The sequence below is a fragment of the Balaenoptera physalus genome (genome assembly GCF_965194825.1).
Source record: "Balaenoptera physalus genome assembly, chromosome: 10".
Classification (NCBI taxonomy): Eukaryota; Metazoa; Chordata; class Mammalia; order Artiodactyla; family Balaenopteridae; genus Balaenoptera; species Balaenoptera physalus.
This window is the reverse complement of record NC_138889.1, coordinates 33439540-33451815: the sequence shown is the minus strand read 5'-3', so window position 1 is coordinate 33451815 and position 12276 is coordinate 33439540. Positions and strand designations below refer to the sequence as shown.

General features: G+C 41.2%; 1 protein-coding gene across 1 annotated transcript in view; it reads right to left on the bottom strand.

The window, feature by feature from the left end:
* Positions 1 to 12276, bottom strand: part of MMP20 (matrix metallopeptidase 20) — a 54530-nt gene that overhangs the window by 30967 nt on the left and 11287 nt on the right. The window contains 7 exon segments of the mRNA XM_082410098.1: positions 1175 to 1227; positions 1231 to 1316; positions 3571 to 3732; positions 4846 to 4971; positions 7121 to 7269; positions 10665 to 10816; positions 11135 to 11230. Of these exon segments, the coding sequence (XP_082266224.1) occupies positions 1175 to 1227; positions 1231 to 1316; positions 3571 to 3732; positions 4846 to 4971; positions 7121 to 7269; positions 10665 to 10816; positions 11135 to 11230 (824 nt within the window).

The window sequence follows — 12276 nt, the reverse complement described above, 5'->3', positions numbered from 1 at the left end:
GCAACTAAGTTTGCATGCCACAACTAAGGAGCTGGCAAGCTGCAACTAAGGAGCCCACCTGCCGTAACTGAGACCCAGCACAACCAAATAAATAAATAAATAAATATTAAAAAAAAAATTTCCACATCAATTTCAAACCAAAAACGTTTAACTTTCCTCTTTTTCCTTATTACACTAATGTTAAAGTTACTTATTTTAATTTTGATGAGTAATCTCCATAACAATAAAAATACTAAAAAATAAAGATCAACCACCTATCACCACTAATCATAGCTGTGTCTGATACTATAGCTACTCCTATAGCTCCTATAGTATCTTCACTAAAAACCCAGGATCTCTAGTATCATAAATTACTCAATCTCCTACGCTATTAAAGTTAAATACCAATGCTATCTCATCATTCTTTACAACTCACAGAACTACTGAAACTTCTACTAGTAAGCCCAAAAGAAACATTCCTAAAACAACAGTAATAGAAACTTAAACCTCAGGGTATTCTTGAGTAACTAAAGCTGTAGTATAACAAAAACCCACCAATATTCCCTCCTTCTCTGTGCTTTCTGACAGCTGATAGTTGAAAAGTCAGGAGGCCTTGAGAAAGAGGGGTTTAGGAAGAATACTAACTTTAGAACCATCCACCCATCTATCTATCCACCTGACCATCCATCCATCCATGAATCCATCCATTCTTGCAACAAGCTCTCTGTCCATCTTTCCATCTATCCAACCCCCATAACAAATATTTATTGAGAATATACTATGTGCTCTCGCTAGGGATACAGTGGTGAACAAAACAGACATCAGATAAATCTGGGCTGGTGTCATAACTTAGCCACTTAATACAACTGTGTTACCTTATGAAGTTACGTGTTCTCCTGAGCTTCTGTCTTCATCTGTAAATTTGGGATTCTAACTCTGCTTCACAGTGAAAAAGGTTAGAAGAAACACTGTACTCGTACAGAAAACAGTACAGTGGCAAGAGCATAGTAGGTGCTTTTTGGGTTTTGGCAGTTCCATATCTCCCCAAAGACTCCTGCCTCCCATCCAAATACCACACAGGACAGCACTTCTGCATGATCGCCACCCATGGCAGCAACAAGGTCTTCTAGAGTGACGTGTGTCTGGATACGGAGCTGAGGCCTGATAAGAGTTGATGGCATGTCTTAATGCTTACCGGTCCTTGAAGAACAGGAGCTCCTTCCCCAGCATTGTCACAGCATCAAAGGCTTAGCTGGAGTCACAGAGGTCAGGGATAATAGGATTATGAGGGAGGCTGTGGGGCACAGCGGGCTTCCCTGGGAATGTCTTCCAAGGTCCTAGGATTCAAAGCAACTTGGTCAAAATGGTACCAGGAATGTAGAGTCTGTGCACTTCTGCTCCAGGGACCTGCTTTCACTGTATATGACAAGGTAATAAAGAACATGGCTGTCAATGACAGGCAGACCTGGGTTTGAACCCCGGCTTCATTAGTTGCTGACTTGTGTGATACAGGTGAACCTCTCTAAGCCTCCGTTTCCTCATAGTAAAATGGGGCAATAATGGTACCTACCTCAGAAGGTTTTGGTGAGAATTAAATAATGCCTAAAAAGCACTTAGTGGAATGCTGGGCATATAATAAAAGTTCCAAAAATGTTAACTATTATTTCATTACTATGCATAATTTCTTTGATAGCTATGGGTGTTTCAAATTAAGAATCTATTTTGAAAATTGCCTCTGATTTTTTTCTTTTTGATAATTAAGTACTCTTGTTCTCAATAAGATTATAACTTTCTTGTGTGTTTTCTTATTATTTTTGAACAACTTCTGGATGTCCTGCCCTGTGCACAAGCCTTTTCTTAGGCACCCAGAAGAGACTGAGCAAATTCTTGGGGCACTGAAGTACCTTGGAAGTGTTTGCCATTTAAAGTTATCTTCTGGTGGACTCTCTTGGAATGTAGGACCCGCCCTTTGGGAGAGGTGTTGGTGAGTTTTCATCCCCCATTCTGTTCCTGAGGACTGTCTGCCAGCTACAGAAGAGTGAGCTGGGGCTGGCTGAGCCACTGCCCCATGCAGGTCTCTGTGCTTGATGGAGTCTTGTTGTGACCAGAGCTGAGGATCAGGGAAGGAGTGAGGCACAGGGAAGGGTCCACTAAGAGTGAGAGATGGGTGAGATCAGGGTGGAGAAGGGTCAGCAATGGGGTGAAGATCAGAGGTGGGGTGCAGCTTTGGGAAAAGATCAGAAACTGGAAATTGGTGAGATCAGAAATGTGCTGCCAGGCACTCTGCCAAAGATCAGGGTGCTCAGGTGGTCAGGGGTGGGTGGTGTGTGTGCTTCTTGGCAATATAAAACCATGCTTCTGCATTTTGTTCACCTGTGTAAAAATGGTCATGTCAAAATATAAGCTGCAGCTCCTGGCCGAGTAAGAGTGGCCATCAGAATGGTGGTGGCTCTCCAGTGCACAAGGACCCATAAAGGGCAGGCACGGATTTGGAGTGGGTTCTTCTTGGTGGCCACAGGAAATGTTTCACATTGGAGTCCTAGGGCCAAATGTGTTATATGGAGAGATTCACAGTATTTTTTTTTCCTGTCAATCAAGGGAAGAGCAGGACTGGCATATACCCCTCTCTGAAGGGATACAGCTAGCCGAACACTTTTTGGGATGAAATTTGTCTTTTATGCCTCAGGTAAAATCTGACTGCAGATGTGTGTGCCCATTTCTAAGCAGTAGATGGGCTGGCTGGCATGCAGGAAACATGGGTGAGCTGGGCTCTACAGACCCTTTTCTAGGCTGAGAGGAAGAGGAGGGACTCCTATAAGTAAAGCCTGAATAACCAGGCTCTGAGGCTTAAGGAAAAGTCAGTTTCCTAGATTCTTCAGCTTTTATCCATCAAACACAAAAAAATGTCAAGGTCTAATGATGTTTCAAGATTTCATCTCATGGATTAACAGATTTGTCTTTCTGTTAAGCAAAATTGGATATAGAGTTCCTAATAATCCTTTATTACCTTTGAAAGAATGTTGACACTTGAGATAATTTTGAATATTTTGGGACAGTTACTGTGTTTGAGCCTCAGCTTTCTCAGCTATCGATTGAGGAAAACATTTCACACCCCACAGGCTGATCATGAGGATGGTACGGAGATGACCCATGAACATGATTTGCAAACTGCAGATTGCCTATATGACTGAATGGTAGTTATTACCATCATCATTGCTATTTTTAGGAAGATAAGGTCACTTATCTGCAAATGGATAATCACCATATATATGAAAAATATCCATCCTCTCCCAATGTCTGACTCCTGATCGACACTCAAAATACACACAAATGATTGTATTTTCTATGGCCATCAAGGGACCAATATGCTCTAGAGGAAAGATGTAAAATTTAATTGTACATCTTACAAAAGAAAGCAATACTCATATCTGGTAAATAAGCTCTTCATAAGAGGGCATAGCTGGGGCTGTAGTTTCTAGCTTAATCTTCACTTATGCAGGTAACTCCTGACAAAGTATACTTTCTTTAAGTTGGAGACCAAATGCCTGTCACTTTCAGGGTTTGTGGTCAAAAAAAGTGTAGTGATTGTACCGTACAGTGCCTGGATCCCTTTCACATCATCCTTGGGAAGGTGGAATCCATAGGGATGCTGATACTTATAAGTTGGGTACATCAGTGCTGATGGGTCTGTGGAATGGGCCAGGCCCAGTGCGTGGCCAAATTCATGAGCAGCAACGGTGAATAAATTTTTTTTTAAATTATTTATTTATTAAATTATTTATTTATGGCTGTGTTGGGTCTTCATTTCCGTGCGAGGGCTTTCTCTAGTTGTGGCAAGTGGGGGCCACTCTTCATCGCGGTGCGCGGGCCTCTCACTATCGCGGCCTCTCTCATTGCGGAGCACAGGCTCCAGACGCGCAGGCTCAGTAGTTGTGGCTCACGGGCTTAGTTGCTCCGCGGCATGTGGGATCTTCCCAGACCAGGGCTCGAACCTGCGTCCCCTGCATTGGCAGGCAGATTCTCAACCACTGTGCCACCAGGGAAGCCCGCAACGGTGAATAAATTGAAACCTAGACAATATGAGAGAGAAAAGGACAGCATCAGCACAAGGTTTTATTTTCAACATTTCCTGTCTTCACAGGAGAATTTATGCCCAAATCACAATTTATTCATTTTCTTTTCACAACTGGGTTATTCAAAGGTTGGTAGGTTGTCCTGGCACTTAGCTTTGCTGACTTTAGTCCAGTTCTCCCCACCTTGGCTAGGAGGGGCTTCGGGGTGGGAGAAGATGGAAATGTAAATCAGTTCATTTTGTTCATTGTCAATGGTGCTAGGTAGATTGATAAAGAAGGGCCTTAGAGCTAACAGTAGCAATAATACCTAGATTTAGGCCACAGATGCCTTACTAGTTCCCTGCTTACTCCCTTTTATCCACACAAGTTTCACACTGAAGATTTCCAGTTGACATGCATAATGTTCTAGAACTTTTATACCCATCCCCATCGTACTTCTCAGGAAAGTACTGACTCCCCTTAGGTCATTTCTGAATATAGCCTATTTCCAAGTACAAGTAAGAATCAAAAAATATTATGTAGTTGAAGAAAAATTGAGCCATGTGTTGAGTAAGGGATTGCTGTTTCCTGAGATTATACACTATGAACCAGAGATCAGAAAAGTCTACAGCACATTTGAGAGTGGATCTTTTTCCCTTACGGTGTTCCCTTTCGAATTTTTGGCTTACTTGTTTTTCCTAGCCAGTCCCCCTAGTTAAAGGGTGGCTTGGGACGTTGAACCTCAAGGTTTCATGATGGAGGCCCAGAAGAAGGTACAATATTTTCCAGGTTATGGTGAATTGTGCATATATACCATTCATTCCCATAGTCCACTTCTCAGCATTGTCGAAATGTGTATCTCCTCCCAGGCCTTCTCCAGGTGCAAATGCATGAGATAGAGTCCCCCAAGTCCCATCGAATGGATAGGAATCCCTGTGATCTAAACAAGTGCAGAGAAACACCAACAGGATTTAGTCTTTCTAGCAATTTTTGCAGGGTACCTAATATCACAGTGAATGGAAAACTTTTTCAATAGCATTGACACTTCTCATACAAATAGGTTTACTTTTCAATATTCATTTTTTTTATAAGAAGAAGCTCACATGCCAATGAGTAACCTATCCATTTAAAAAATAAAAGGGATATTTTGTATTTTAAAGATAGTAAGCATTAAAAATAAAAAATGTTCTTCTGATATTGTATTTGTTGCAATGTCTATTAATTGGCACAAGGCATACTGTAGACTATGAGCATGCCACAGATTACAAAAGGAGAAAGAGCAGATGGTCATTCAATCGCAACCTTGTCCACTGACTGATCTGTGAACATGTAGGCAGAGTGCTTTCAATGTATGATTCGGGGTTAGGGGGGAGGGATAAATTAGGAGTTTGGGATTAAATATACACACTACTATATATAAGATATAACCAACAAGGACCTACTGTATAGCACAGGGAACTATACTCAATATATTGTAATAACCTATAAGGGAAAAGAATCTGAAAAAGAATATATATATACATATATATATACACACACACACATATATATATATAACTAAATCACTTTGTTGTACACCTAAAACTAACACAACATTGTAAATCAACTATACTGCAATAAAAAATAAAATTAATAAGAAAAACAAAAAACTAAACAAAAATATGATTTGACTAAGACAATTATAGTAAATTGAACAAGTGTGTGCTTTCTGTTTCTAGAGCACAATATAATTTAAGGAAGTGTCAAAAAAAGGAAAAGAAAAAGAAAATTTCTCTGTAATTTTGATATACTTTCATGCATAAAACTCATGAAAGCAATAAAGGTGTTTATAAAATTACAACTTTCAAAGCTTAATATGCTTTTGTATTATTATCTACATTTAATTAAAAGTTCATTACAAATATAATAGAAAAGGAGGAAGAATAAAACGAGGGATAGTATAGAAACTACATTTCACAGTTTTTCAGGATTTTCATGAGGATACCTTGTTTTATTAAAAACCAACAAAACAAATTCTGGTGTGCCATTCCCCAGGTTTCAGTGCAGTGTTGTTTAATCAGATTACATGCCCTGAAGGCCTGGTTAAATGGCAGCACAGTCCCTAGTCAACTCTGTTTTAGGGAACAAAGCACAAGCTTGGAAGATCAAGAGACAGCCAGATGTTAACTCCATCACCTCCATAGCTGCCTGAGCCCACTGCCCTGCCAGTTCACTGGGGGTGGCCTTGGTCCTCTGGGAGGAACAGGATCTGCCATGCACCAGGCCACACCCAGGGCCACCTCTCAAGGGGTCACACTCAGGACTTACTTGATCTTCTCTCTCCCAGCTTCTAAGCATGTATTTCCCCAGTGACATCAGATTAAAATTAAGATAAGGACTTGAAATAGGACACTTAGAAATGTTATCTGTGGAGGGGAAGAGGCAGTGATACTCACCTTGACTCTGAGGAAGCTGAGAGGGGAAAAGAATTACATGGCCTTTCCATCATCTACTACTAGACATGCTTCTCTGAAAAGGGCTCCACTCCTTGCTGGGGGGAGTTGGGGGATGGAGAAGAAGTGGGCAGGTTGGAGGCAGGCCTGGCATCTCCAAAAGATGGTATGCAAGTGTGGACAAGACGGTAATGCCAGTCACTCTCCTAAACATTGCTGCACAGGAAAGCTGTCAGGGCTCCTGTGGAATTAATCCTCAGTGAGGATTCAAGATGGGAAATCCTTGGCTAATATGAGAGGGGGTATATGGCGATGGACATCATCATGGGAATGGGATGAGGTCAGATGACCTCCTAGCCAATGGGAAAGCTAAATCTGACAGCATTTGTCCCTGATGGGGCAATACCACTATGAAAGCTGGTTATGCTGAGTGCATTCTACAGCTCAGTCTCATGATGACAAGAAATGCTGAGAACTCCTCTGGCTCTATATTCTGGCCAGATGAAGACTGTGACTTTGCCACGATCTTGGCCTCTGCCCTTCAAAACTGTGTGAAGGAGGATTGTGCTGATCACATGGATTAAATACTGTAGAAGGAAAAGTGCTGAAACATTTCTCCTCTGATTAGTAGACAAAATCTAAGAAGCACCACGGTACCTCCAGTTTCAAAAGATATCATAATATCTGCTTCTCCTGAGTTTATTCTGACAAAGCTCAGAGCGACAGAGCTACTCCAGGCCTGCAGGGCCATCTCCACTGCTTTGTCCACTTCTGCAGAAGTCATGGAAGGTGTGTATTTGGATATTCTGTGAAAACGGAAGGAACATGTCTTGATTTCAGTAACTGCTCCTAAGTGAAGAAAGCAAGAATTACGTCAAGGTTGTATTAAAAATAAAAATATTGAACATAAATCTACAATTTAGATTTCTTTCTCCAAAATAATAATTCTTATTTTGCTTTCATATTTGTTAAATTACTGAAACATATTAAACAGTAAGAAAAATGAAGGGGAGAAATGAGAGAGTTGAGATAATCTGGTGCTGAAACAGTTTGGCTTTCATTGTTATTATATATCACTAACTTTAAAGAATAATACCTTGTATAACTTTACGAGTAGCCGGAAGTCCATTTTCCCTAAAGTGGTTTTAATTGAGAAGGGACCTCTTTCCCCAAAAGGTACTGAAAATTTTCAATTGTAAAAAATAAAAACACAGAGTTTTGAGGTTTTTCAAATTCTTATTCAAAGACCATCAGGATTTCCCCAGGGCCATGGGGAATGTTTTTTCTTAAAATAATATGTATCTTAAAGGGGAAGTGCTAGCTCCTCACAAGGATGCTCACCTGAACTGAAAAAGGCTTGAGTCTTTCATCAAGTCCTGGCCTGGCAATGACATCAGAAGGCAGAAAAGTGCAGAGCATTTTGGACAAACAGTGGGTGGAGACAGTTGGTGTTTTGCTAGGACATGCCATGCTGGAGGCCAGGGGCTGGGGGTTCTTGGCAGCATGTAAAGGAAGGGCGGGAGAAAGGAACTGCCACCCAGAACTTTGGGCTCAGATGGAATCATGGGTGCAGAGTTAGAAGTGAATTCTGTGAGAGCCAATCTTGAGAGCAGACACCTAGCCAACTTTCTCTTTCTCCATTTCCTAGTCCAGGCCCTTGCACATAGTAGGCACTTAGCAAACACTTGCTAAGTGGATGAACTAATGAATAAAAGCTAGTGTTTTTTAGGGCCTACTCAGTAGTTCTCAAAGTTTAGGACTTGTGATAACTACTTAGGAAACTTGTTAAACACACATGTGTGATCCAGAAATCTGCATTTAACAAGTATTCTAGGTTATTCTGATGCAGGTGGTGCATTCTCAGCCAGAAACCAACAGTGGTTATCCTGGGCGCCCAAAAGGAAGGGACCATGTCCCATAGAGAGAATGGGAAATAGCTAAACCTCAGTAATGGAGAGGGAAGGATCAAGGAGATCTTTAACTCCAGGGACTGGGGCCAAGAGGAGGGAGGTAGAGTGTCCGGGGGGAAACCCGAAGGACCCTTGAAGGGACCATTTAGTGTTTTCAGAATATGCCACGCCCACTGCAGAATATGAATCTGTGATTTATCATGGCTCTGTGTAGTTGGTATCTCGAAATTCGCTCACATTATAGACAAGCTATCCATCCCCACAGAGCTGCCTGTGTGTTGAGCTGGAGAAGACAGGGATGGAGAAGGGACGACACCAGAAAGGAAGAGCATGTGGACAGGTGTCCTGACCCAGGGTCTGGAGACTGACACAGCAGCAGTGGTGACAGTTAATGTTCTGTGAATACACACTACGTGCTGGACCTCGTTCTAGGCACTTTTAAATGCGGTACACCCTCTAACTCTCACAGCAACCTTCAGAGATAATAGTAACACTCTACGTTTTATGACTAGTCAGGACTTGAGCCCAGTTCTTTACGACTCCAAAGCCTATGCACATAAGCACTATGCTATATTTTGTCTTTTGCAGTCCTTTGGGCTATGTTAAAAGGAGTTATTCTGAGATCCAGTAGCTATATAGACAGAGTACTAAGATAGTCTCTAGTTCATTTTTGGGTGGGGCGGGGGAGAAGGAGAGTTATTCCGGAGCAACTGGATGGGCAGTGTGGAGGGTGCTTTTGGGACTGCCCAAAATATTATCACAAGAATATTATACTTCTTTAAGTCCCAAATTAGCTTGATCTATCCCCTTGTCTTTGCTGTGCATAATCGCTGACTAAAATTCTATGATACAGTTTATTTTAAGAAATGACAGAAAAAACTTCGAGAGTTTATATAAAACATTTCTGTCTTACCCTTAATCAGCTCATAATCTCTTGGGTGTTTAATTCCTTATAGGGTGTTTCTTCCCCAAGTGCTTTGATTTTTGTGGAATTCTTATGCTGGAGCAGAGGCTAATAATTGTGTTCAGCACCACCTTAATGGACTCTTAGGCTCATAGCAACTAACAAGTGGCCTAGAGGAATCATGTGATCTCTCCTTGGGTTTGAGCCCCCATTTGATCACAGGGAATCACTGGTGTGCTGCTACAGTTTAACAACCGGTTCTATGACCAAAACTCCTCGTCTGTAGGGTTTGCTGATTTCCATACTGTAAGTACGCTCACTATGGCTAATTTCAACAACCAACTTGCCACGAATGAACGTAAAGTTGGGAGGAGATGAGCAGCAGCACATCATTTCCATCGTACAGATAAGAGATGTAAATGACCTCGTGAATATAGATAATAGTAAAATGTAGTATAATAATTAGGAAACACCATGGATGGTCCAACGGAGGAGGGTGGACCAACCTGGGAAGGAGGCCTTTACTGACCCCACAAATGGATGCAGGCTGTGGGGCTGGAATTCTGGCCTGAGAACCCAGAGTACAGTGAGGGTGTAGATTCTGGTTGGGTGAATGGGTCCTCTTGGATCGTGCAGAATCCTTGTTCCGTCTGGGAAAGGAGGAAACCAGAGGATGGCCAGGTGGGGACCAGGCTCAACTGTGGAGGTGGAGGGGGGATAAGGTGGGAGATGGGGGAGCCTGGGGCTAGGGGCTGACTGGCTCCCGCTTTGCCTACAAGTCAGTCTCAGATGTCACTGGCCATTCCCTGGGTGACTTGGTAGCTCCCTCCATGTGCTGCCACAGTTGTCTGCTTAGACCTGTAGTTTCAGACTTCTCACCCGGAGCTGCGGCTGTTTGTATGCGTGTCTCCCCCAAAGGAGAGGAAAGGTGATCTACTCACCTTTACATCTCCAAAATTGAATGCCTATGGTAGACATTTAATAAATTGTCAATAAATTATTTTTGGAATTAATAAAAAATTAATTTATTAGTAGGTGAGTTTATTTACTTCTGATTTAGAGATTGTTTTAATAAAACTGGTTGGTACCATCAGGCTATTAATCCTAGACTAGTTTATTTTTCTTTAGAGAAAAATGTGTTGTCTCTAATTGGTAAAATTGTAATGCCTAAAACGGCCAGCCATTATGATACTCTTGAGATCATATTTTCTAGTGAATTCTCCACTGTCATTTTCTAAAGATTAGACCTAAAAAGTTCTTATGCTCTCTTATGATTGTGATGAGTCATGATTTTTATACAGATCAGAAGGAAGATATTTTTAAATGAAAAGAAAGAAGGAGAGAAAGTCTCTTTCTCTCTGAATTTGGAAAGACTCGATCTCATTACCTGTATGTCAAAGTATTTGTTTTCCATTTGCGTTCACCTGGGAAGAGGTGATAGTTTGCCACATCAGGAACTCCACAGCGAGGCCTCTTGATCACATCCATGGTGGCCCGGTCTAACTTCCCGGTGACTCGGAGGCCGAAGAAAGCCTGCAGCTCCTTAATGTTTTTTTTTGTATTTTTTGTTTTTTAATTATTTATTTATTTATTTTTGGCTGTGTTGGGTCTTCGTTTCTGTGCCAGGGCTTTCTCTAGTTGCGGCAAGCGGGGGCCGCTCTTCATTGCGGTGCGCGGTCCTCTCACTATCGTGGCCTCTTTTGTTGCGGAGCACAGGCTCCAGACGCGCAGGCTCAGTAGTTGTGGCTCACGGGACCAGTTGCTCCGCGGCATGTGGGATCTTCCCAGACCAGGGCTGGAACCCGTGTCCCCTGCATTAGCAGGCAGATTCTCAACCACTGCGCCACCAGGGAAGCCCTCCTTAACGTTTTTAACCATGGAATTGCCTCCTCTTGCAACCATCTCACCAATCTGGCGCCCTCCTTTCTTTGTGTAATATTTGTCAAGGTATGCCTGAAACAGAGAGGCAGGTTGATGTCCACAGCACAATCTCTGGGCAACACTTACACTCAGGTAAGAGAGGGACGGTATTCTTGATATGCTAAAGATAGTGTGCAGAGCATATTCCCACTTTTGAAAAAATTAGATATATTTGCATAGATGAAGCTTAGATATATGCCAAGTTATTAACAACAATTATCTTTGGGCGGTGGGATTTTAGATTTTTTTATTTGTGTGCCTTTTATACTTTTTCTACAATGAATAGTTATTTGAAGAGGAAAAAATAATGGAAGGAGAATAATGTGAACATTTTCCCCAAGGACCATTTATTTGTCATTGAGGTCTTTACCAATTTGCAAAACAAAGACTGTCCTATTTTTCTGGTAAACACTTATTAGTGTCGTATTTTCATTATACATTATGCAAGATCAGTATGTTCTTAACTCTCTGCGGCCTTATATTGCAGCCTCTCATACAAAGGCAGCAGGTCAATCTGTTTCCCAGCTGAGACTTTTAATTAATTCAGGTGTGTTCAATACATGGGGTGCAAATTGTTTCCAAGGGGCATGTTTCCTAGGACTGGCTCTTTGTCCCTTGAAGCAAATGAAATTAGCCATAAATTAGAAGGCTTTTATTTGTGCTTAAAGGCTTAAAACCCTAATGTATCACTCAAAACACTCTGTATGACTTCTTGGGTGAAGTGAGTGAGACAGGGTCGTGAAAATGTAGGGTCAGAGCCTGCTGTTGTCCCAGGAATTTCACCCACCCAACTTATTTCAGGAAAACAAAAAGCAGCTAAATCTTTATATCTGTATTTTATTAAATATAAAATTTTATATTTGTACATTATTATAAGGTACTTGTTGTATATAAATAATATTATTTATATATTTTTGAAAAATATTTAATGGCATGGAGTAATGCAGTCAATATAATGGCAATATACTGAGAAAGGTAGAAGTGAAATATTTATACATAATTTCATAAACAAAATCATATAATGTAAATATGTTATATTCATGTTTATTATATCTGTATATTAATATAATAATGTTAAC